Here is a 23,662-nt window from a genome sequence, read left to right as displayed (position 1 = left end):
CACGGGGACTAGTATAGTCGCCTATCTAATCGGATTGTTACTAGCCATACCCGGGTCTCGGCCATGTTATGTCACTTGATGTAGATATAGCATGATATTGATATGTCAAGGACTGTCATCGACGTCAGTTATCCCTACCTCAAGGCATGAGGCATGCACCGTGGGGGAGGCAATCAATCCCAATCAGCTGCAGTCAGAGAAAAACGCGACTTGACAAGCGGCCACGGAGATAAAGGGAAACTCAGTTGTTGATTGATACCTCTGCTAGTTCATTCATTCATATGTCAGTGGTAGTTTACCGGTCGTAAGTCGGAAGCGTACTGTACTCCGTAAGTGTCTGTGAGATGATTGTCGAGAGGATCTTATATTCACATTAACTGCTATTAGGGACTACAAGGACTGAATCGATGGCATCCAGAAAAATATGAATCAGGTGATACAAGCTTCTTCGTCGCACTCGATGGTGTTGGGGATCATGTCACTAATAGGTGTTTAACCGACGACAAGCCGCTGTTCTTGAAGGGATTGTTTCATGTCTTCGAGGGCAAAGAAACATGCTCGCATTATACTCCGTAGAAACACCCAATTACGTGACGCTGTGACGTCCCCTGCATGTTTTGATTAAAGGGCCTCAATCCCATCGTCAGACGAATGGAAATCCCCTGTTCATGCTTATCCCCTGGTCCCAAGGTCGTAGCTATCCGCTTCAAGGAGTTGACCGTTGGACGAGAAGCATGATGCATCGTGCGAAAAATTCGGGTCTCTGCGATTAGGATGAGTTCTGCGGTCATAGGATCTGGAGATGGTCAAGTTTATTATCTTCGGTCTGGAGTTGTACCGATAGTCGTGACTTTTCGTGCCCAATCCAGCAATTTAGGGGACGCTAACTCATGTTGACGTCTGGGCAAGGTACTTGCTGACTGGTGAACTGATGCTGGCGTCACAAGTACCCCTGCTCCAACCAACATCCAATCTCCAGCTCCCAAAATATTTCCCCAAACCTTAAACTTGCTCCGTACAACAACAGTTGTCAGTCACATCACCTCACCTGCGAGAGTTTCTTCTTCCCCTTCTTTCCGCTTGTTATGTTTATTTCTCGTGCTATTCCCTCGACCACGTCCTCGAACCTCTCTCCGTCGCCGCGGCGCTGCATTGTTTGACGACTTGCGAATTGATTTGACTGCGTTGGGCGTCCCCGTGTCTCACCGCAACCAAATGATTGAGCAGCGAACGAAACGAAACGAAACGCTTATCACGACCTCATTGAACGCAGCGAGTCTAATAATACGCGATCCTTGATGACCTCTTCGGAATACGGCTATTAATCCCCTTACGAGTCTGTCCTTACCATACTTAATTTCCAGCTTCGGTCATTCTGCATGTGCCACCAGAGTTCTCGATTGATACGCTACCGCCAACGGGACTCCTTCCCGTCATTCTTCCGCCCCAACCGCTCGACATAAACCGATCGCTTCGTGTTCCTCGCCGAACGTACACGACCTATACTCGGTCTCCCTCCTCGCGGCGTGGCCAGGCGGCATCAGGCGCGGAGGGATGCAGGCTTTGAAAGGACAAGCCGAGCTTGTGCGCAAGGCGAAGGTATGGACATTTGGCGAATCCTATTGCGTCCGCAACACACAGCCTAACACGTAATAGCTTGCTCGCTCGTATCAGGAGCTTCTCGAGTACGACTCTCAACCTTCCCAAATGTCGACTTGCTAATGTTTGCTCGTAGCGAATTCGCGAGCCATGACCTCAAATCCGTTGGCAACTACGCTCTTGGGAGACTGATCGGAAAGGGATCTTTCGGAAAAGTCTACCTGGCGTCGCATAAACTGACCAATGGCTCCAAGGTACTTCAAGTCTAGCACAGTGCCGGCTTATCCTCGACGATAGCTAACCTGAATAAGGTCGTTCTTAAATCTGCCAACAAAGGCGACTCGAACCTTGCACGAGAAATTCACCACCACCGGCAGTTCATACATCCACATATAGCAAGATTATACGAAGTTATCGTCACTGAAAACATGGTCTGGATGGTGCTGGAGTACTGTTCTGGTAACTATTTGCTCGCCTCTTCTTTGGCTAACCTACTGACTTCTACAAGGCGATGAACTCTACAATCACCTACTCGAGCACGGCCCGCTCCCTGTTCCGAAAGTGCAAAAGATCTTTACACAACTCGTCGGCGCAGTTAGCTATGTTCACAATCAGTCATGTGTCCATCGAGACCTCAAGCTTGAGAACATCCTCTTCGACAAACACGAAAACGTAAAACTGGTCGACTTCGGTTTTACAAGAGAGTACGAGGGGAGGACGAACCATCTACAGACATTTTGCGGCACCATCTGCTATTCTGCGCCCGAGATGCTCAAGGGCGAAAAGTACGCTGGTGAAAAGGTTGATGTTTGGAGTTTAGGCATCATCCTTTATGCGCTGCTTTGTGGTGAACTTCCCTTCGATGACGATGACGATAATGTCACCCGAACCAAGATTCTGAGCGACGATCCCAAGTTTCCCGATAATATGCCCCCAGAGGCCATTCCTTTGATCAAGGCATTACTATCGAAACGGCCATTGTTACGTCCATCGTTGCCCGAGATTCTCTCGAATTCATTCTTGGCGGAGCATGCCCCGACACAGAGAGCCATTCTAGATGTTCAGCAACCGCCCCCTTTCTCGACGCCGTTGGAGAAGGATTGCTTACAGAGAATGCGAAGTTCTGGTGTCAACATTGATGGAGTGATTGAAAGCGTCTTGGCACAGAAGTGTGATGCTTTAGCTGGTTGGTGGGCTCTGTTATTGGAAAAGGAACAACGCAAGATGCAGCGCAGGGAGAAAAAGAGAAGAGAAAGAGAGATCGACAGCCGCAGCATTCGACGACTATCCGCGGCATCTAGTCGGCTAGAAAGAATGGCTCCAATCCTGCACGAAGTTGACGAGGCGAACGGCACCGGGCGACATTTGAGACTTGAACCCTCAAACTCCCGGAACAGGGGGAGGAGCGAGCGACGAAGCGCTCATTATGTCGACTATATTGTGACAGACCTTCCACAGCTCCCAGAAGTCGGCAGGGACTCAGGAGGAATGAATGAAGATGGCGATCGTCCTCCACCACCTGTTGACAAAGACTCGATAAGGTCCGTATCGACTTCTCGCCAGCGCAGGCCTATTCCACCACCTAAGGAGGGTTTGATACGCAGTGCTCGGTCTCGAGGTTCTACACTTCACCTAGTCACAACTTCAGACGCACTGGCTTCGAATGCTAGTGACGAGCATCATCAGCAGAACGGCCATGAGAGACCACGAAGGAGACCTAGTCAGCCGCTGATATCCCACTGGAAGAATATGACACATTGGCTTGTCGAAAGTGCGACAAGGAGGAGACGTGGCCACGCCAGAAGAACCAGCCAGAGCACCCCTGACCTACACAAAAAGGAGGGGAGCACAGCCAGCAGTAAAGACGGAAGTTCGCGGCCACAAACAAGCAAGTATCCTAACTCAACCTCACCAGGAACACAACCAACTGCTTCATTGCCGAAGGGGGTCGTGGCTAACGGCCAGAAGACCTATCAGGCTGGGAGCAGTACCCAGCGAACGGCATCGGGAAGTCTAGCGTCACCAACAATCCCGCCACCTCGGCTCGCGACATCGTACAAACGACAGTCATTGTCCCCTTCTCCTCTTACGCCCAGATCGACTGTCAGGCGGTCCTCAGCTGGACTTCGCGGACGAAAGTCAACATCATCCTCGGTATCCTCTGTTCGATCCATCCATCACCACCATCACTCGCATTCCAAGGCGTCGTCTACGAGCTCCGCTGCTTCATTCTCTACTTCCATGTCCAAGACACCTCTTCAGCGAGGGCATTCGCCACACCACTCTGTCAAGGTGCTTCCAGCAACACCAACATCGCATGCCTTCCCATCCAATATTCGTCTCGTCCGAGCCACTCCGCCGACCCTGAATATGTTCAATGAAGGCATGCCATCCGAAGGTCCCCCACAAGCTCCTGGTTCGCCTAACCCTTTTGCATCAGGGATCATGTTTGCCAAGCGGAAACGCAATTTGTTCAAGGGCCCGACGCTAAACAATTTTGGTGGGCCCTCTCAGAGCCAACGAAACAGTGGCTCCGGTTCGCATTCCCGCAGCGCTAGTGCCTCTGGCCTGGGACGCCGATCTGGAGAAATCACGATTCAAGAAGAAGACGAGGGGTCAGAAGACGACGACGACGATGTCGAAGAAGTTGACGTTTTTAGCCCAGTAATAGGTGGACCGGGGGAGCGGATTGAGGAGCAGATCTTTGAAGAGAATGAGCCTCAGCCGAGCCTAGAACCAGCGCCGACCATCATTCAAAATAAGTCAGAAGGCCTGCCCACGACCAGTGCGGGCAAGGCGCCTGCGACTTGATGAAAATTCTCCGTTAGAAAGCAGTTCAACGACTTGACGAATTATACTAGACAATTTCCTGGGCGACAGTGGTGGAATCGCTTCGTTACAGGAGCCAAAAGCTCTGCGGTACAATTGCTGTTTGTGTTTATTTTATTCGTCTCTCTGATTCTTCAGCTTTGACATCATTCGTTCAAACATCGAATGGTGCATAGCCCCTTATGGATACCTCTTTTTGTTATATACGATCATGGAACGATAGAGCTTAACAGACTATTATTTATGCGGTTAAAAATCAGCCAGCCTGGCTTGTCTCAGAACTCTTAGTAGATCGGGATTTGTCAGCCATTCACTTTGTTTCTTGGCTTGTTAGGTCTTTCTGCAAGACCCATAGCCCTTGCGTGGCCTTCGCAGCATGGGCATCTTGCTAAACAATGTTAAGTATCTAGTTCCTTCGTTCGTTTCGTTGTCTCATCCAAATAACACCTTGCAACAATTGCTCCGTGATACCAAAAATGTGTGAAAAACAGCTGGTTTCCTAAAAGGAATGCGAGTGGCTTCGTCTTCGAGACTTCTTGCTCAGGATCGCATCTCGCTCTTCGCGCAACGTGATCCAAACCCAGAACCATGTCATTGTTTCGATAAAGATGAATGTAAAGAATAGACGGTTCTTTAGCATGTCACCGCCCCAGCCAGCAGGGCGATATGATGGGTTATACGAGCTCGGGTGTGAGAGGTGGCTGCGAGAGGACTTGTCGTACATGGGAGACGATGGGCCAAAGAGAAATATGTACACGACGAAACCGAGGGACAGGAACGATCGCAGGGGAGCTGTGTGGCAATTAGCGTCCATCATGAGAAGAAGTCGGGCATAGGATGCCAACCTTGTGTGCCCCAGTGGAAGATTAGGCAGACTTCGTCGGGCATGGATAGGGATACCAGATCACTAAAGCCGATAAAGACGAGGACAGCGGCGAGGAACGCGAGTGGAGGACTTTGCAGTTCAAACCCTCTTGCTAGAGGCTTTATCATGAGTCGAGTCAGCTTAACCGGCTTCGGAAACGTCGCGACCAGCAGTCATGATGTGAAGGAGACTCACCATTCCCATGCTTTCTCCCAGCATGAAGACAAGCGCTTGCTCATTGATGGAGCTTGGGTTGGTGATGAAGAAGTATGCGAGCGTCAGATGGAAAAGCGAGACAGATGTTATAATCGTTTTGGCAGATATGAGCGCCATCGTTGCGTTTTGCTCCCTCTGGGGATGGTTGTCTCGATGTACTTGGCTCGTCTGTAGACTGTAGGTATCGCGTGCGTCGTCGGATGAAGCTTGCACAAGTCGCAAAAGGAGGGGAAACTGGCGGCAGAAAACGAGGGGCTCAAGAGGCCAAGAAGAAGTGATCTTGCGCTTAAAGGAATGGAAAGCAGAAAGCCCAGCTGGAAGGCGTACTAGCACTTGATCAACTTCAGGTCACGCTGAACAGCTGTTGTGAAAACTAGCAGCCAGGGGTTATGCCATGCGTCACCCGCGCATGATGCCCTGGCTTTCCTGGGCATTTGCGGGCCGCTAATCGCGGCTAGCAAATTGGATCCGATTGCAGGAGGGCTTCGTGGCGTCGCAGGACAGCATTTGCTGTGGCGGTGATTGTGGCTGAAACTTCAATGCCCTTGTTTGGATTTGACTCCACCTTCTCACTCAATCTCGAGCTCGAGCTCAAGCTGTGAGCTTTGTTGGTAGGACTCGAACATGCATGCACCATACCGAGCAGTACACACTTTGACCAATTTTAACTAACACATTCGCCCTGCACACCGGGGAAACATACGACTATAAGATCGGGCGTATATTTTTCTGAAATGTCGGAAGCGGGTAGTCCCTTGCTGGATAAGCAACAGCACATCAAATATTGGCAGCGCTGTCATAAAACATACCTCCCATCCCCTTACACAGCCTACGACTCGACCCGCCTTACTTTCGCTTGCTTCATTATTTCGGCGCTCGACATTCTGTCTGTTCCGCTGACCCATACTGAACGTGGTGCTATCCGTCGGTGGGTTCTCAGTCTGCAGCATCCAGAAGGGGGCTTTTGTGGAAGTTCAACGCACGCATTACCAGGTCAAGAAGCTTACAAGGGCACGGCAAATATTGCAGCCACCTTCTTTGCACTTGTACTGTTGGGCCTGGCAGCCGATGGTGAGGATGAGGCGAGGTCAGCTTTCAGCGGGGTGGACAGAGTACGGTTATTGAAGTGGCTGAACAGACTTCAGAGAAAGGATGGGAGTTTCGGTCAAATTTTATGGGGCGAAGAGATTGTCGGTGGCAGAGACATGAGACACAGCTATCTGGCGAGCTGTATTCGATGGATGCTGAGAGGAGATGTTAGGGAAGACGATGAGGCCTGGGTGAAGGATTTGAACATTGATGAAATGATTGCTCACATAAAGAGAGGCCAAGTACGTTATGCTTGCTTGAGCGATGCCGTCTCACTAACACTTATTAGACATATGACGGTGGAGTGGCAGAATCGTCGCAGCACGAATCCCATGGTATGGTCTCTTGACTCGTTGCTTGCTCACATAACTCACCTCTCTAGCTGGCTATGCATACTGCGCGATAGGTGCGCTGTCACTCTTAGACAGACCGCTAGACTCGACATCGCCGCATCCTCCCGAGGAGGCGCTGAAACGGGGCGTTCCGAATCGTGAGGGACTTCTACACTTCCTCGCCTCTCGGCCTTTCGCCTACCTCGCCGAGGAAGAGGAAGAAGATGAAGTTGAGGAAAACTTCCTCGAGTCAAAGGCTGGCGAGATCGATCTCGGTCACATCGGATTCAACGGTCGATGGAACAAGAAGGCCGATACGTGCTACTGTTGGTGGGTTGGCGGTACGCTTGCAGTAAGTTTCCCATGCCTCCTTGCACAGAGCACAGCTCTCACACGTCTCATAGATGCTAGGGAATTCTACCATCATCAACGTCATTCCTTCACGACGATACCTCCTTGATATCACACAACATCGCATTGGCGGGTTCTCCAAGTCCGTAGGAGGGCCTCCGGATATGTACCACTCGTACCTCGGTTTGGCTGCATTGGCGACCATGGGCGACAATGATCTAAAAGAATTCGACGTGGGCCTATGCTGCAGTCAAGAGACGACCAGAAAAATACAAAAGGCAAGGGAGGGACTAATAGAGAGCACGAGAGGGAATCGGAAAGCCTGGTGTGACGATGGCTTCTGGTAGATCTTATATCGAACAGCGCCTATAGCATTGACTATATATAATGCAATTCACTGCTTCAATCGGCAAGCAGAATAGAGATTGCGAGTTTTTGTATGCAAGACTTTGGTCCTGTTTCCATGTCGCTTAATTACCCATTCCGAAATGTAAGTGCTTGTCAGGGATAAGTTTGTTACCCTTTTGGCTACCGAGATCATCCTTGACCGGTTGTTGTGTAACTAAACCTATTCCCAAACTCAAATTTCGATACCAGCTTCATTGCAGACTTCCGGAACCTGGACATCAGCGCTTTTAAATATGAAGTTCCTGATGGTGGAAATAATCTCTATATGCAGTTCAATAATAAGTTGGCTTTAGGGTAAGCGATTTATGAATATGACATCATGAGACAATGAAACAGCATCCAGACCTACCTATGTAAATCAGTTAGGCACACAACGATACCTTTGTTGGTCTTCTTCTATCTGTTGTTGCGGCACTGAATATGGGCCGATCTGCAACTCAATTCCTATAACTTGATTCACCAAATGGTATTTGGATTCGGACTTTGTAGCTTTCCTTTGGCTACCGTTTTGAACGGGTCGCCAATCATCACTAACCGCTTTAGGAACCGTTCGGCCCCGCCTTAGCTTTGTCGGATTGAATCATCTAAACCATCCCGCGATTTCCAATACTCCCATCGCTCCCCCCAAACTACACCGCCATGTCCTCTTCACCAAAAGACACAGCCGAGACCACTGAGCCTCCGAAGTCGAGCGACGCCGATACACAACCTTGGAACGAAGACAAACGACGGAAGTTCGAAACGTCAGCGAGCCCACCACTCGTAAACGACCGGGACACTAACGAGGCGTAGGAAATCCAAGAGCGAGTTCTACGATCCGTGCCAAGAGGCTGCGCAAAGAAGCTATAGATGCTTGTTCAGGAACGGAGGCGATAAGAATATGTGTGGAGAGTATTTCCAGTATGTTGCTTGGGATCGAGCAATCGGGGCAAGTGTTGACAATTGAACAGGGCATATCGCGACTGCAAACAAGCATGGGTATGTTATACGATGCTACAGCTGAAGAGAATAACCGAGACTCATCATTCACGCAGACTGATAAACGGAAAAAGGAAGGCCGCGGCTGGTTCTAATGGGGTCATTCGCTCTCGACAGCCTGCGTTGACCTGCTGGATCCAGCCTGGCTGAGCATCTTGACTGACGACAGAGGCACCATTGTAACATTAAGGGGAGTTCATATACTGTACAATACGGAAGCGCGGTGTAACATTCTGTTATCTTTATCAAACAAAAAGTCTGATCTCACTTCGGTGCAAGCGTCTTTGAGAAAACCCCAATCCACCTCGGCTGACAGGCTGCAACTCTCATTTTAGTCACAGGATCGTCACCAATTGGTAGGGCATTGACTTTCTGATCTACATCTCTATATCTCGAGGTATCTCAAACTTCTACCGCTATTCTACACCGATGGGAACACAGCTACTGTTGAGATCCAAAGACGTCCCAATCACTGTTTGCCAGGTTTCACGACTTACGTGCACAGGCTGAGTGCCTGGGTTCTAAGATTGTTTAAGCACAAACAGAGCTGTCATCATATGGTAGATAGGTGGATGATGGCTCTGTCGTTGGGGAACGAAGGACAAAGAGCTGCACAAAATGCATGGTTGTTCAATTTAGGGACTGCATCAACACTGAATGTACCAAAAAGTCTGCCCCGTCATTCTATCAGAATCCCCCCAACTTGATAGTTGTCAGTCGTGTGGTCGCGAGATTTGTCGAAGGCGGATCCCTAGAGCATACAGACCCGTTGCACTATCCAAACGGGCGTCGGGCTCGTACTGAAACCGAGCCTCATCTGCACACTTGTTCAGCCTTGTGGCGTGCCAGGTTGAGCACTCTTCAAACACCTGCTTATCCAAAGCCACTCCAACATCAGCTGTCAATCGGATTGGAACCAACATTCTGCCACTTCTAAGCGAGTATACCTTCCAAGAATTGAGGGTGAGCCCAATCGTCAACGCGCATGCTGTTCCCAGTGTCGCAAGTCCAGACATGAGAATCCACGGAACAAATGTCATTGCGTATTCATCAATGTTGGACTGCACTTGATATCTCTCAGCCCTTACGGCTTTGTCATTGTCAAGCGGCACTTGACGGGCCTCTATTTCGTACCATAGGAAAGCATCAGCAAGGGTTTCTAGGCCCCAGCTCTGTCGACTTCCTTCAGTCGCCACTCCCAGTGCCGCTCGAAGCAAGTGTCCGCCGAGCCCGGGCGGTCTCCCATCACGTCCATCGTCAAAGGTACTGAGACTTGCCGTCAAGCTAAGCACCGGCATATCGTGCCCTGCGTCAGGCTTCTCGTCGACAAGAGTGTTCTCGACCATCGACCAGTCACTCCCGTTCACTTTAATATCAGCCCATCCAGTGGATCTGTTTAAACGGCACGTTAACCCTGAAAATCTTAGGCTGTAGTTTGTTTGTCGACCGTCAGGCTGCTCAGTAATGGGGAAACCTTTGGTAAAAGGTATCAAGCTACTCCACCGCTCTGTAGTAACCACTGGGCCACCATCGTGCTCGGAATCCATAACCCCGATGCAAAGAGCGGTCTCGCTGAAGGCAATGAGCGGGTATGTGATCTCTGGGTTTGTGGCTTTAGCTGCATCTACTGCCGACTTTGATACAACAGATTCGTTGGTGCCGAACGTTGCTTCGTATGTGGTTGACTCTGAACCGAGGACTGAAGCTGTTCCCTCAAGGGCAAACCTGAGGTGCGGGTTCCGTTTGTCTGGCCCTATCATTGATACACTTTTTAGATGGGAGGGACTGCAAAGCATTTCAGTCGATAGACGGGCGCGTGAAATAGTTGCATAACGGCAGGAGAAAGCGACGAACGTGATTGATCCGAGACATTGACGCTCACCAGTCCTGTTGTAGATGACTTGAGCATCCCTTGCGGTAGGCGTGAAAGCCTATCTTGAAGTCTTGCTGAAACTTGTTGCTGGATAGACTGGTCGTCCAGGGGTATTGGACGTGAGCCTCCGGGCAGCACCGAATGTGTATCATACAGATATTCAAGCACCTGCGTAGACGTATCCACTCCGGCCTGTTGATATGCCACGGCATTGCCAAGCAACGAGAAACTCAAAGCTGAGAGAACAGCGATCATTCCCAGACACATCACGCGGGGCCTTCTCGAACGGACGAAAGTCTAAAACTTGAGTGGGCTAAAGGACCCCCAGTCTGTGCTGGCAACTTCGACGAGGACCTTCATGCTCACAGCTGAGTTTCTTCCGCTGTGCTCGTTGACAGCAGAAAGACGAGCAAGCTTAAACATATGCCAATTGGCGACCGCGACAACGGCTGGCGCCACGAGGATGGAGAAGGCCGCGTCAATTAGCTTGGCTTCTGTCGACGAGAGATTGCCTCCTACAATGACGGCTGCTATGTAGCTTCTGTCTGTCTTGACTTGGATATATGCGATGAGCCAGCAACTACAGATGAGAGAAGCTGAGCCGATGAACGCAATTATTATCAGGGAGTATAGGACATGTTTTTTGAGAGGGCAGTCCGCGTGTACTGATGCGGCTTCTTCTGTAATCTTATCCTTTGGACTTGGTGCTAGCAGTCCATCGTTGTCCGATTGAGCGCCGCGTTGAGTATCTTCCGGCTTGGGGGTTCCACTTGAAGCGGTGTCAACAGATTCAGGGTCGTCTTCCTCTGTCACTACACTGAGAGGGGATACTGGTCGGTTGGTCATCTCAAAGGACTCAGTTTCTGGCTGGGTTCCCATGTTCATTGGGTAATAAGAAAAAAGCGCTTTGCTCCTCGTCCAAAGGAACGAATACTGCCAATGCGTTTATACGTCTCTATATATGAGAAACTTTTCGTTCGAGCCGCATTTTAGCACCAACCACAAAATGAGGCTCGCAGATGGGTTGTACCATCAAGGCTGAAGCGGTTTAACCATGCTTGTATGTCCCGAGAGCATGACTGAGGTTGGCAAGATTCTTCCACATGATCGCACAAGTGTCTCTGATGACCTATTCCGTATAATCAGTGATACGGGTGAAACCAGGCGATGACAAATGATACTCGGCAGAACCGTTGTGACCAAGGGCTCCTTCGAGCATCGCCTCATTGTTGTGACTTGATAGCATGCGGTAGTGATGCCTGGGCTCGGCCGTTGATGTGATTATTCCGCCATCACCCCCTCGGTCGCCGATATACCCCTTCCTGAACTGCCTTGAAGCCCTATAAATGAGAACGGAGTTTCCGGAATTGTGATGACACGTCCAATTCGGGAGGTATGCTGCATGGTTCCGAGGTTGCTAAGCAAGAGCCAGATCTCAAGTGCTTTGGGTATGATGGAAGTCTCAGTCGTCGGACAAAGAGGCGCATTTTTTCTGCTTTTCCCTCTCCTTCTTATATCGTTGTTCTGCATATTCCTCAGATGAACATTTATGATTGCTCTTGAAGTCTCAATTGAGCATTGGGTCTGCCAATCAGGATGCCAATCTGGATAAGGGCATAGGCACTTGCTGAGTTAAAGCCGACAAACTGTCGCCGCGATCACATTGCGGAAGGCCTGCAACTTTTGCATCTCAATCAACATCGTGTGTAAAGTTGGAATCTAATGCAGGTGGGCGTCCATGTTTGCAGTGCATTGCCCCAGGCTGGTAAAACAACTCAGTCTCAAGTGGTGCCATCACAAATATCCTGGGTACAGTTGAAGACGTCTGGGGAACAGGTAACCACGACTGAGAGAAGTTGATTGAACAAGCAATGACACTGAAAAATTATCCTGTCAGATGTAAGCGCTGTGACTTTGAGAGCACACCTGGGTATAATGCTTTGAGTTCTGGAAACACGCCGTGTTATTTTTGTTGATGCTGTAACAGCGCCAGAGTTTGGGACTACGGGCGACAAAGTTGGTGGTGACGGGATGTGGCGCAAGCTGCACCGCCACGCTTCCACCGCCCCTCCACCTTCCATTCTGTCGCATCCATCCCACTTCAATTTGAGCCCCTCCAAACTCTCACCACGCACTCTCAATAATCCAAGTCGACTTTAGTCAGTTGGGGCGGGAAAAGCGTCGTGAAGCTTGACACTCATGAATCGTCAACAGAGACCCAATCTCAAGAACGGCGTAGACCTCCAGCTCCAGTCTGCCTTCAACGATGGCAACTGGGCTGCTGTGATCCGTCTTGCAGAGAAGCGGGCCCGAACCTTCAACGACCAATATTATGAGGTGCGATTTGATGGGAGCTGTACTTGAGCCATCCGTAGACTGACGCGTATGAATAGATTGTGAAAATATGTGCTGAAAGCCAACTCGATGACCCTAGCTCCAAGTTCGCGGCCATAACCGCCATTGACAAGTTCGTCAGAGAAGGAACCGTTGTCAAAGATGCCGAGGCCATAGACCTCCTTGAATGGGCCAGCCAAGGCCTGAACAGTGATGAAGAATTTCCCGAGACCCTCGGACCGTTGAGGGCACGTCTCGTCAAGGCTGCGCCCAAGGACAAGATCAACGCCAGTCGCTGCTTGGAGTCATGCTTATTGCACTGGGATCTTGTCAGCGCGCAACAGGTACGGAGGGATTTACTACTGACCAGAGTTACTGGTTAACATGTTTCCAGATCGCGGCGATTTTGGACAGGACATTTCCTCAAGAGCGGAGCTTTATGTTTTGGAACATTGTGATCACACATTTATTGGCCGTTCGTGCAGCAATCTTCTGTTTCATTCCTCACTAATTCCTTTCAGACCAGCCCTCAATCCCCTCCGGAGAAGAAGAAGCTGTATGGGATGCTCGCATTGAAGCAGATCCAACGTGCTGCGCAATTGGCTGAAGAAGTAGTACCCCTTTCGTTCACAATTAGCCCCTAAACTCACAATCCTAGGCTGCGACTACCGGGGGCGAAGACACCAAACCACAGCCACGAAGTATCCAAACAGAAGAAGAGATCCTACTGTTGTACGATGTAACCGAAAAGCATGGTTCTAAAGACGACTTAGCAAAACTCGTCTCAAGTCCCGTCTTCAGCCCACTTGTTCAGTTCCGAAAGGGCAGGAAGGAGTTGATGCTCCGAACCATTGCTCGCTACCAACAAGAACAGCAATTCGAGGCTATTTTTGAGCTGTGTGAGGATTGTTTGTTAATTGAGGACGAACGTGGTCAACCGAGTCTCATGGCGGCAGACTGGAAGGTCTGGCGGCAATTCATTGAAGCTGCTGCGGAAATCAAGAATACCAAGCCAGGGTATGTAGGAACTCAACTGCAGACGAAGACCCGACTGACAAGATATAGCATCGAAGAAACTGTCCAACGGCTCTTATTGAAGTTCATCAAGTCACCAAATCTGCGACCCATCTACAAACGCATTATTCTATTGGCGCGTGTCTCGGCAGCCTTCAATCTTGCATCAAATGACGAGGACGATCTTATTGAGAACGAGCCTGCGTCATTCCGACTCAAGGAGCTGATCAGCTACTTGAAAAACCAAGGAACAAATGCTGCGTGCTTCGATGACATCAAAGCCTTTGCAGAGAGACTCAATCCATCTGCATTAAAGTACATGGCGCACGAGTTTGTTCCAAAGTTGGCTCAAGTAACAGAGGACGAGATTCAGTCGGCTAGAATAAGCAACCTTGCATTCAAGCTACAGTACTTTGCAGCCACATGCCCCTGTATGTACAGCACGATACCTGGCGAGAAGCCTCTGCGCAAGTGTCTTGTCTCTGGTGTTGAACTCGACGCTAGCTCACCGGGGCCAGCTTTCTCAACCATCGCCGAGACTGCACTCAAGGCTCACCAGTCGCTATCTGACTTGACTTCGAAAAGCTCTGCTATCGAGGCTGAGATCAGGCCGGAACTGGCTGTCATCATTGGTCTTTCCATCATCCAAACTGCATTTCCTCCGTCAACCGATATTTCGAACACTCCTGTCTCTTACGCCCCCCTCCTGCGAGCCCTACTATTGCTCGAACACCAGCTCACTTTGGCACCGAAACATAGCATTATCTCCCTCCTTCTAGTACAACTGCACCTTCGAGTTGGTTCGTCGTCTCGTGCCCGAGAAATCTGGGATACACTAGGCGTCAAGCGTACCATCATGGACTCTCTGGCCCCCATTTTCTACGACCGCCTCTCAACAATTTCACCTGCTCTTATTTCACCATCGGATGAAACCGGCTGGGAGCTCCTTGATTTGCTGAGCTCTCACTTCAACGTGTCGCTGAAGCTTAGAATGCCTAGACGATTGATAGATGCTTTCGAGTCGGGAAGCTATAGCAGTGTAATTGATATTCCCGAATACATGGAAAACCTGCGGTGGAGCTGCACACGGGCGATGAGTCTGGTCGAAGAGACTAGAACCGATCGCATCATGGGAGAACGCTTCTCGGAAGTGTTTACCGATCCTCGATTCAGTGAGTCTTTCAACCGTCTACCACTCTTGACAAGAACTAACAAAAGCAGCCGAAGTGGCCGACGATATGAAACTGGTCGAGACTGTAGACTACGGATCTTTCCCCTCATGGGACTGCAGTTCTCAACCGCCTGTCTACTCCCGTTTGCGAATTGGACCACCACCGACTGTATGTTTCCTTCTCCCTATGAAGCAAAACTAACATATTCAGAATCGTCGTGCCCATCTGTCACTCCTCTCTGAAGCATTCCATGAACTCTTGGGTTACAAGCCTCCTCCCATTTACAAGGCTTCTGCGACAGCCGCCATCCCTGACCAAATCTTTGTCCTCGAATCACTCAGTCAACTTAGCAATTCTTTCATGAAGTTCTTAAACGGTCCCAGAGGCAACCTCACTCCACAGGAGGCAACCTACTTTGAGGTCATCAGCCTACTCAGCACTCTCATTCCTTTCGCAACCGGCATCAACAGGGCCAAACCCATCCCTGAAGAGTTTTTCCAGATTGTGGACACTCTGAAGATTGCCATAGATACGCTCAAGCTAGAGCTCCTGCCTCTCGCAAATGCCTCAGAGCAAGTCACAACTCTGAGTACACTTCATTCTCTCGCCATCCTCCGCGATACTTCCGCCGCTATCAAGAACTCAGCCCAATGGGTCATCGGTTTTAATGACCGCGAAAAGGAGCGTGATCGCTCTGGGAAGAGTAACCTTCCAAAAGAGGTCATGGCACAGATCAAGGAGTTAGTGACAGCATCTGAGACTGCACTAAAGGAGGGCAAAGCCACAGTGGCGAAGATGAAAGAACAAGTATATGGAAGAGACTTTGAGCCCACGGTAAGAGCGTGGATTTTCGAAGACGCAGATGACATTCTGGGTATCGTTGGAGGGGCAGGGACGACGAAGCTCGTCAAAAGTTGGGAATTCAACGTTAAGGGATGGACTCAAGTAGTGTGGAGTTAAGATTTGCCGATTGTCGACGCACAACTGAATAGATCCATGTCCTCGAAGGAATTTAATCCTTTAGGTACCCACTCTCATGGCGCTGCACTGACCGATGCATAATAGGCTTCCATCAGTTGGAGGTTCACCATGAGCTTCGGCTGTGAGCCAGATGGGTTCGTTTCGTCAGGCTCCGGTATGAGATCAATATAAAACCTCTGCCGCAGCTCCCGCAATCTTATGCCAGTGGGATGGATGATAAAAGCCATGGGTTCGCCACTGCCAGTGTCCAATGTCGTGCCGACTGCCCTGCTTTCAAACCAAAGACCTAAAAAGCGCTAAGCGCCAACTCCTGTATGGTGATCAGGGGGCATTCCTCGAAAACCATCTGTGGCTTATCTTTAAGCATCACGGGCTTTAAAGAATCACTAGCAGCTGCAGTTGCACTATGGGCATACGTGCTTTCTCCACGGCCGATAAGACAGACTCTGGACGAGACATTCGAGACTGGAGACCATAGATAGATGAAGTACTGAAAGTCCATGTTTGTCTTGCAGGATGGCATCGGCACCGTGGTGAATTAGCGACTGCACAATGGGATCGATATCACGCCCAGTGGCATGATAAAGCGGAGTGACCCTGGTCATCTTGCGTGTTTATTTCAGCTCCACGATCCACGAGGAGTCGTCGCACCAATGGCTCCATTTCTGAATCAACCGCCAAGTGTAGTGCTGTTCGGCCTTCCTTGTCTCGCCCATTCACATCGGCCGCGTGGTCGAGCATAAATGGATGACATAACGCAAAGAGATGTTTTAGAGTATAAATGAGAAATGCGACAACCTCTCCTTTCATCTCGGAGGTAAGGCAGCGTCAGATGATCAGGAATAGAAGCCAGACATGGACGCAATACGGGCCACAGTTAGGCTCGCGATCGCTGTAGGTCGCCTGTAACAGAGATAACGTGAACACCGCTGACTTACCAACATTTTGTTAACACTAACCGATAACCCCCAAAGACCTCAAATAGCCAACACAGCAGGCATCGCTTCAGCCGCCGAAGATAGGAAATTGAACACTTGGAGGAATTGGGCTTCAAGTCGGCTTGCTATACACTAATATCTACGAGGATAAGGGAGAAAGACGATGATTGGACTGGAAAGTTCAAGGCGAGATTTCGTAATAGACTTGTATATGTGTATGTGTAACTAATTCTGCTTTGTTACCAAGCCCCATAGGTAACTCACCCACGCGCCAAGAATAAGAAAGAGAACAACAGAAAAGTTAATAATATTTAACATTCTCTGCTTCTCTGCATGGCTTCCACTTTCACTCTCTTGTCTCTTGGCGTTAATGACATGGCCATTTTTAACTCTCTTCTTGCGACTCCATTGTAACTTTCCCATATTATCCGTTGCAAAGCCAAGACCAAGCATCACACAGGCAACCAGAACGCAGCTAGCTGCAAGTACTACATAGAGAATCGTGACCCTATAGTACTTGTTGTCGTCGCGGTCTTGAAGAACGCCAGCGATAAGATTGACCATGACTTCCATGCTGTCCCTAACAGCGGATCTAATGGCAACCCCTGAACCAAAGATATCTTGGTACCACATGCTCGTACGCAGACTGTCGGTAATAAGTGTAGAGTCGTAGGAACTAGCAATCCCATAGATAATAAGGCTGGCAGCCGCACCAGCAACAGTGGGTCCCCATGCCAGGAGACACATTGACAAGAGCAATCCTAAACCGCAGATAAGCATAAGCGTAATACGTTGCCCAAACACATCGATAAAGATACCGATCAATGGGGCGAGGAAGAAACCAGAGTAGTGGGATACGGCAGAGTATATGCCAGCCTTGGAAGGTGAAATATTAAACCGCTGCTCTGCCAACTCAGTGCTATTCCTCGAAAACAAGTTCGTTAGGGGGTCCTCGAGCATCGTAAACAAGCAAACTAACCAGAAAGACCAAGGTAGTAACATGATCTTTCTAATCTGGAATTTCTTTGTGTTCTCTGTCAGTGTCTCTCCAGTGGCTGGATCTTTTATATGCGCATAACGCTTCTCACACTGCCTTGTCATCCACCAAAACAAAAAAGCCATGGTATTAGTAAAAAGGTTCATGAAAACAATCATCCAATATGCCCAGCTCAAGCCGAGATTATGAGCAATGATGTTGGCAGTGGATTTTGCAACAAAAGAACCGATTTTTCCAATACCGTGTTCGATGCCGACAGATGATGCAAAGCCAGATGAGGGCGCAAACCAAGAGGACAGGATTTTATACTGGGCAGTGCTAACTGCGACTTCGCCGAGGGATTCTATTACACTGCCAACAATCATGAATTTGAAGGACCGGACTTGAGTTGCTGATGCGACCATGATTGCGCCGAACGTATCGACTGCAGTACCACACAGCATAGTGCCTTGTAATGTTAGCCAAGTTACTTATATTAGTAGGTAAGGTAGTGCAAGATATGTGTACATACTGGCTCCACCATATCGATCGGTAAGAACACCACTGAAGAGGATAAGAGAAAGCTTAATAATATCCTTAGTGCTAGTAAGGATAGCATATTGAGTGTTTGAAATGTGAAGTTCCTGTATAACTGGGTTAGCTAGGTTTCTTGCATAAAGGCATGCTAGCTTACCTTTTTGAGGGTACTCTTCAAAGCGCCAGTAACTCCGTTGCTCCAACGGCTTCCAAAGGTATACATACTGACTATAGCAACAGCCAAGATCTTTATGCTCAAAGGCACAGGTTTCTTTGCACGGCTATCACTCCCTCCGTTTGACTGGTCAGACAGGGGAGTAATGGTGTTTGTATCGAGTTGGTTTCCATTGTCATTAGTCCCACTGTTTGACTGCTCAGGTACTGGATTAATTGTAACTGTGTTTGGTTTTTTAAACTCCATGACTTGTATAAACAAATAAGGGAGGAGATGGGATGAGATGAGATGAGATGAGATGGAAAAGATTGTCAGATTAAGAGAACGGCAGGCTATGCCTTGGAGTTAATTATTTAGGTACTTGGCTAATTCAGCTATTGCATCGATCGCCGCAACCCCCACGCATTCGGTCGCCTTGAAGAGATAGACGATACCATAGTCCTGATTTTCATACGACGTCGCTACTGACATCAGGCAACTCACACATCACGAGGCCGGTCTTGGAGGATAATCACTTCTATCACACATACCCCACATTTCACACCCAATCGTGCCCCCCGCTGTCACAACCCGCGCCGCCCGTGCCGCCCTCCCTCCCGGCCGATTAATTGTGGGCTATCTCGGCAGTTAAAATCATATCAAATCTGTCTTGTGCTAGTTAAGGTAGCTAGTATCCTCTCTCCAGTTTCGACTACATGCTCTAGTTATAGAATAGATGCTGCCTCTGTCACCCGCCCGTCTACGAGCAAGTACTGGCCTACTGACAATCTCAGTCCACATTCTCCTTTATTCTCTATGTATCTTGTAGTTCCCAATAACCTGAGCGCATGTGGTAGATATGTAGATACTGCCAGTCATGTAATGGAAATGCCTCAGCTACGCGTGCCAACATGGTCTGTCGCGCTTCTCTGCCGGACCCCTCATTCTCATTGCAACTTCTTGTCAGCACTAGGCTATGCATGTTGAATATTGCCCCACGGCCGTATTGGCTAATGAAATCATGTCTAGTGGGCGTAACAGTCGCTTGAATCGTTTGCTGTCCTGTGTTCAACCTCAGAAGAATAGAGCGAGGGATCCTTCAGTTTAACAAAAGCCATAAATGAGACAAGGTCTGCCGCTATTAGGGCAGTTCGACGCATGCATGTCCATACATTATTGAGTGCACCTGGCTGTCGCTTAATAAACTCGCCATATCCCTTCTTGCCCACTACCTCTCTATTATCCCATACAACTTTACCACGCAAGATTGTGTATCGTGGCCAAATCTTCACTGTTTTGCTTCATACGAGTGTATAGTCGTTGGCGTGGTGTAATGTTCCGTTTCGGATTGTCATATCCTGTAGCTTGTCGCCTGGGGAGGTATGCTCATGCTCTTCCTGCTCCTCTGGTAAGACGATGCCTTTTTAGCCATCATAGTACAAGAACTCTGCTCACTCTATCTCAGCAATGCCTTCCCTGCCATGTGCCAACCCTCTTGCAATGATATCGACTCGTCCAGGCGAAAATGGATTGAATGGGACTTGTAGATCCTCAACGCTCTCTTCTGTGTTACAGGTTTTGGGCTTGCTCCCTGGCGATTCCGCGATCTTTGGTTCCTGTTTCAATACTGAATGCAACGGAAGGAGATCTCCCTCCGGATCTCTTTTATCCAACTGCCATAGCCAGCTTAGGTAAAAGCCATAAAAGTCATCATATAGCTTAACTGTAGACTGTATAATCTTATAGCGTTCTGATTTACGTTGCTCTAGTTGCTTGGGTGATGGTTGTTGGGTGCAGTGTTGACTTTCCAAGTACGTATCCTATGTTGCAGTCTATCGATCTTACTGATATAAGTAGAATTACCTATATCACAGAGAACATCGAGGATCGGTAGCTTAGCTATATTCCCATCTGATAGTAAGACTGTAATATGTGTGGGAGCTGTTGGAGCTGCTCTTAGGCTAGATGGCTCTTCTCTGACCTCTCTTGCCAGATGAGGGCAATAGAAACGAGACTTTGATGCTGACAGGCTGTCATCCTAGGCGAGGCAAATGCCTCCACCTGGCTTGATGCTGTGCCTCTTCTTGAAGCTATCTTGACTGCCAAAATAGGGGATTTTCTTCCATCTTCGTTGAAGGGATTTCATGACTACCCTCCGGGTGGGCCTACAGCCGGCTTTTACCTTCAGCGAACCCTTCGGCGACCCTGCTGGGTGTCTCCTCAAGCGGAGGGCAAACCAATCCGTCACCTACAGCTCCAGAAAGGCCTTCTTCCGGTCAGTCGATCAGTCGGTCAGCCAGTTAGCTACCTGGTCGGTACTTTGTCCCCTATCTCTTACCCTAATCTGTGAATAGCTTCACTTTTGAGGAAAGACCGCATAGGTCACCGACGGGCCAATGGCTGGTCTGATCGACTGAATCTGGCCAATAGCCGAAGAGTAGATTCCTTGGCAAACTCTAATCATTTTGCCAGCACCTGGAATACCAGGGCAGAACAATGTTTATTTGTCGCCTTTTACCCAGGAATTGTATTCATCTGATTCCAGTAGCCATCCCCCAGTTCCTGGCTCTCGCCGGCTGAATATGTCGCTTTGTTGAGGGGCATAATCCATGGGTGATATCCAGGCGAGGACTTCTTTCTGGTGGACGCTCGTCTGACTGTGTTGAAGGTGCACAATCCCTTCTGCTATGTTGAGGTTGGACAGCTGTATGTCAGTCAGGATACGGTCAAGTCGAGCAACTCGTTGCTCATCCTCAGTCGCTTTAATCTTGATAAGTCTGACCAAGTCGGCTAATTGTCTGCTGTTATCGTCTGAGGTTGCCTTGATGTGCTTCACCAGTTGTCTGTGTAGGTGTAAGTTATCGATCCTCGTGATGGGCAAAATGACACCTACGTGGTTTCGTGTGTCATGGCAAAATGCAAAAGTGATCTTTCGCGCTGAAACGCATCGACGAGCTTTACCACTTCCTTCTCATCGAATAGCCATTTCAATGCGGCCTTGACCTTTTGGATCCCGCTCCCGTGGCCTGGTTGCAGCTTTGTTTTGATAGCATCGAGAATCTTATACAAGCGATACAGAGGTGCGTTATCGCTCTCCAAAGCCTTGACCTTGACCGACCACGTCTGGGCACTATCAGCCTTGGTCTGATCGGCGTCCCAATCCTCAATTTCGGGTCCGTCAGTTCCTTTGGAGTAATCGCGGAGTCGCATGAGTAGAGCCTCGCAAGCTAAAATTTCGTCAAGCAGTCGCTGTCGATCTTTTGAGGCTCCAGCAACACCGATGATGTATTTCGTAACCTCAAACGTTAGTTGCACCACTGCGATAATACTCGCAGCAGCAGAGAGGCCGTCCATGCTGCTTCAATAAGTTGGGACGCCATGGATCGATGAATCCGAGCCCTACGCTGCCTATTTAAATCACAGGTTGCTCAGCCTACTTGGTAGCGACCACAGCGTATCCGCAACAGCTCAGCTACATTCTGCATGTTCCTTTGCAAGGATGGTCAGCGGTGAGCCAATTATGTTGCTTGGAAGTGTTTCAACACCGAAATCCGTAGGAGTAAGCCATCGTAGTGGTGCCTGATGCGAGCACCCTTCATCTATTGCCAGCGAGGCAGCATTTGCCTACCATCTCTATTTCAAAACGATGGTATGATATATCGGCGTATATATTTGCGCGAAGAATGTCTCTTTTTGGCCCATCACTATCAAGCGTGTCGAACAAGGGTTCAGCTTTTTCTTGCGCAAGACCAGGATGACATCAGCATATGGCTGGTGAAATACTCCGTAGTAGCACTGTACACAGAGGAAACGACAGTACTTTTGTTGACTAACAAAATTGGTTGGTGAAAATAGTCCTAGCAATTTCCCTGTGTACATAAGGGGACCTTGTAAGAGTTACAGCTATAGTAGGTCTGCCGTACCTGTGACTGGGGCACTACTGGCCGGCCCTTAGAGCTCTGTGTGACGAGATTACCTAGCCTGAATCCTTGGAAAGCCTTACTTCTACCGTAGATATCGCCCATAACATAATTATGCGGTGAAATAGGAAGGAATTCATTCCTACTGCAAAACCGCTTGTGGAGGGTGCTTGCAGAGATATATTTCCAGATAAGGGCTCCAGTGAGGGTATCCCTCCAGTCCGCCTGTAACCTGTAAGCAGAGATACTGCAAGATCAAGCACAAGACGCTGTGTTTCTGTGAGGCTGTGAGGATATTCGCGGCGGCGACCAGGCGTTTGCGCAGCCTTAGGGACCCGATATTCCTAGCACAAAAGATGGCCTTTTTCAGCAGCTGCCAAGATCTTAAGACTAGATTTATTCGTGGCTTTCCCAAGGGATCGCCCTTTGAGTATTATGATCTCATCAACCGATAATTCGTGCCCGGAAGAAGAAGCTGCGTTGATACGGCTTGGATAAGGTCTCCCCACTCCTGAACACGCGATATCATGCGCTCGACCTCATTCTGAGGCTCGTTATTCCCAGGCTCGTCAGAGGGAGAAAAGGTCCTGATATGCCAGGAAATCAGAGAAACTTGGCTGAAGGTGATATGTTTAGTATTATGATGATTAGGGGTGATTTTCCCTGGTACAGATGTGACCCAGTAGTCAGAAGGTCGCTCACAAGGGTTGTTTCCGATGTAGATGAGTGTTGTAAGCCAAATGAAGAGGTTTGTGACCGTAAGGGGCTTCCACTGAAGAATATCTGCATTTTTTGGCTTTTGACGCGCCGGGCGCGTTCAAGATAGCCTCAACATGCGTATTAGTCCAACCCATTTCTCAACTAGAAATTCAGGGCAAAATAGGTGGAAAAGGTCGACAGGTAGATCAGGAAGCGGCATTGTGAGAGTGTCGCGAGATGCGGGTTTGAAGTCTCTCGGGCGTGATTGGGGGGCTTCTTATTTTGGCCTCTTGAGTACTCCGTATCCCACTCATGAAGCTGTTGATGAATGAGCCAATCTCTGGACCATTTTAAAGTGAACAGGGTCAACTCACTCGCCAGACTTTGTTGGCGGTTG

General features: G+C 49.1%; 10 protein-coding genes across 10 annotated transcripts; 4 read left to right on the top strand and 6 right to left on the bottom strand.

Moving 5' to 3' along the window:
- Window positions 1-1,554: 1,554 nt before the first annotated feature.
- FPRO_02170 (related to ser/thr protein kinases) lies at window positions 1,555-4,410 on the top strand (the record flags this gene model as incomplete). Its single annotated transcript, XM_031227757.1, has 5 exons — window positions 1,555-1,599; window positions 1,657-1,685; window positions 1,736-1,853; window positions 1,911-2,058; window positions 2,108-4,410. 5 exons carry the CDS (start codon window positions 1,555-1,557, stop codon window positions 4,408-4,410), a joined length of 2,643 nt encoding a protein of 880 aa, XP_031078162.1.
- A 517-nt stretch (window positions 4,411-4,927) lies between these two features.
- Window positions 4,928-5,626, bottom strand: FPRO_02171 (uncharacterized protein; the record flags this gene model as incomplete). Its single annotated transcript, XM_031227756.1, has 3 exons — window positions 4,928-5,220; window positions 5,274-5,412; window positions 5,489-5,626. 3 exons carry the CDS (start codon window positions 5,624-5,626, stop codon window positions 4,928-4,930), a joined length of 570 nt encoding a protein of 189 aa, XP_031078161.1.
- A 617-nt stretch (window positions 5,627-6,243) lies between these two features.
- FPRO_02172 (uncharacterized protein) lies at window positions 6,244-7,628 on the top strand (the record flags this gene model as incomplete). The annotated part of the gene is made up of 4 exons (XM_031227755.1): window positions 6,244-6,840; window positions 6,888-6,933; window positions 6,981-7,282; window positions 7,335-7,628. The coding sequence occupies 4 exons, from the start codon at window positions 6,244-6,246 to the stop codon at window positions 7,626-7,628; spliced, it is 1,239 nt and encodes a 412-aa protein (XP_031078160.1).
- A 700-nt stretch (window positions 7,629-8,328) lies between these two features.
- Window positions 8,329-8,762, top strand: FPRO_02173 (putative Cytochrome c oxidase-assembly factor COX23, mitochondrial; the record flags this gene model as incomplete). Its single annotated transcript, XM_031227754.1, has 4 exons — window positions 8,329-8,432; window positions 8,482-8,589; window positions 8,640-8,667; window positions 8,724-8,762. The coding sequence occupies 4 exons, from the start codon at window positions 8,329-8,331 to the stop codon at window positions 8,760-8,762; spliced, it is 279 nt and encodes a 92-aa protein (XP_031078159.1).
- Window positions 8,763-9,380: 618 nt separating this feature from the next.
- Window positions 9,381-10,427, bottom strand: FPRO_02174 (uncharacterized protein; the record flags this gene model as incomplete). The annotated part of the gene is made up of 1 exon (XM_031227753.1): window positions 9,381-10,427. The coding sequence occupies one exon, from the start codon at window positions 10,425-10,427 to the stop codon at window positions 9,381-9,383; it is 1,047 nt and encodes a 348-aa protein (XP_031078158.1).
- Window positions 10,428-10,837: 410 nt separating this feature from the next.
- FPRO_02175 (uncharacterized protein) lies at window positions 10,838-11,419 on the bottom strand (the record flags this gene model as incomplete). Its single annotated transcript, XM_031227752.1, has 1 exon — window positions 10,838-11,419. One exon carries the CDS (start codon window positions 11,417-11,419, stop codon window positions 10,838-10,840), a length of 582 nt encoding a protein of 193 aa, XP_031078157.1.
- Window positions 11,420-12,739: 1,320 nt separating this feature from the next.
- FPRO_02176 (uncharacterized protein) lies at window positions 12,740-16,020 on the top strand (the record flags this gene model as incomplete). Its single annotated transcript, XM_031227751.1, has 8 exons — window positions 12,740-12,877; window positions 12,934-13,218; window positions 13,269-13,349; window positions 13,396-13,485; window positions 13,533-13,891; window positions 13,940-15,060; window positions 15,110-15,228; window positions 15,271-16,020. 8 exons carry the CDS (start codon window positions 12,740-12,742, stop codon window positions 16,018-16,020), a joined length of 2,943 nt encoding a protein of 980 aa, XP_031078156.1.
- Window positions 16,021-17,204: 1,184 nt separating this feature from the next.
- Window positions 17,205-18,913, bottom strand: FPRO_02177 (uncharacterized protein; the record flags this gene model as incomplete). The annotated part of the gene is made up of 3 exons (XM_031227749.1): window positions 17,205-18,424; window positions 18,488-18,599; window positions 18,650-18,913. The coding sequence occupies 3 exons, from the start codon at window positions 18,911-18,913 to the stop codon at window positions 17,205-17,207; spliced, it is 1,596 nt and encodes a 531-aa protein (XP_031078155.1).
- A 2,233-nt stretch (window positions 18,914-21,146) lies between these two features.
- On the bottom strand, window positions 21,147-22,000 carry FPRO_02178 (uncharacterized protein; the record flags this gene model as incomplete). Its single annotated transcript, XM_031227748.1, has 2 exons — window positions 21,147-21,489; window positions 21,540-22,000. 2 exons carry the CDS (start codon window positions 21,998-22,000, stop codon window positions 21,147-21,149), a joined length of 804 nt encoding a protein of 267 aa, XP_031078154.1.
- Window positions 22,001-22,999: 999 nt separating this feature from the next.
- On the bottom strand, window positions 23,000-23,420 carry FPRO_02179 (uncharacterized protein; the record flags this gene model as incomplete). The annotated part of the gene is made up of 2 exons (XM_031227747.1): window positions 23,000-23,153; window positions 23,269-23,420. The coding sequence occupies 2 exons, from the start codon at window positions 23,418-23,420 to the stop codon at window positions 23,000-23,002; spliced, it is 306 nt and encodes a 101-aa protein (XP_031078153.1).
- Window positions 23,421-23,662: the final 242 nt, after the last annotated feature.

Source organism: Fusarium proliferatum (genome assembly GCF_900067095.1).
Source record: "Fusarium proliferatum ET1 genome assembly, contig: FPRO_scaffold002, whole genome shotgun sequence".
Taxonomy (NCBI): Eukaryota; Fungi; Ascomycota; class Sordariomycetes; order Hypocreales; family Nectriaceae; genus Fusarium; species Fusarium proliferatum.
Note: the sequence above shows the minus strand (reverse complement) of the source record. Positions and strands in the feature narration are given on the sequence as shown.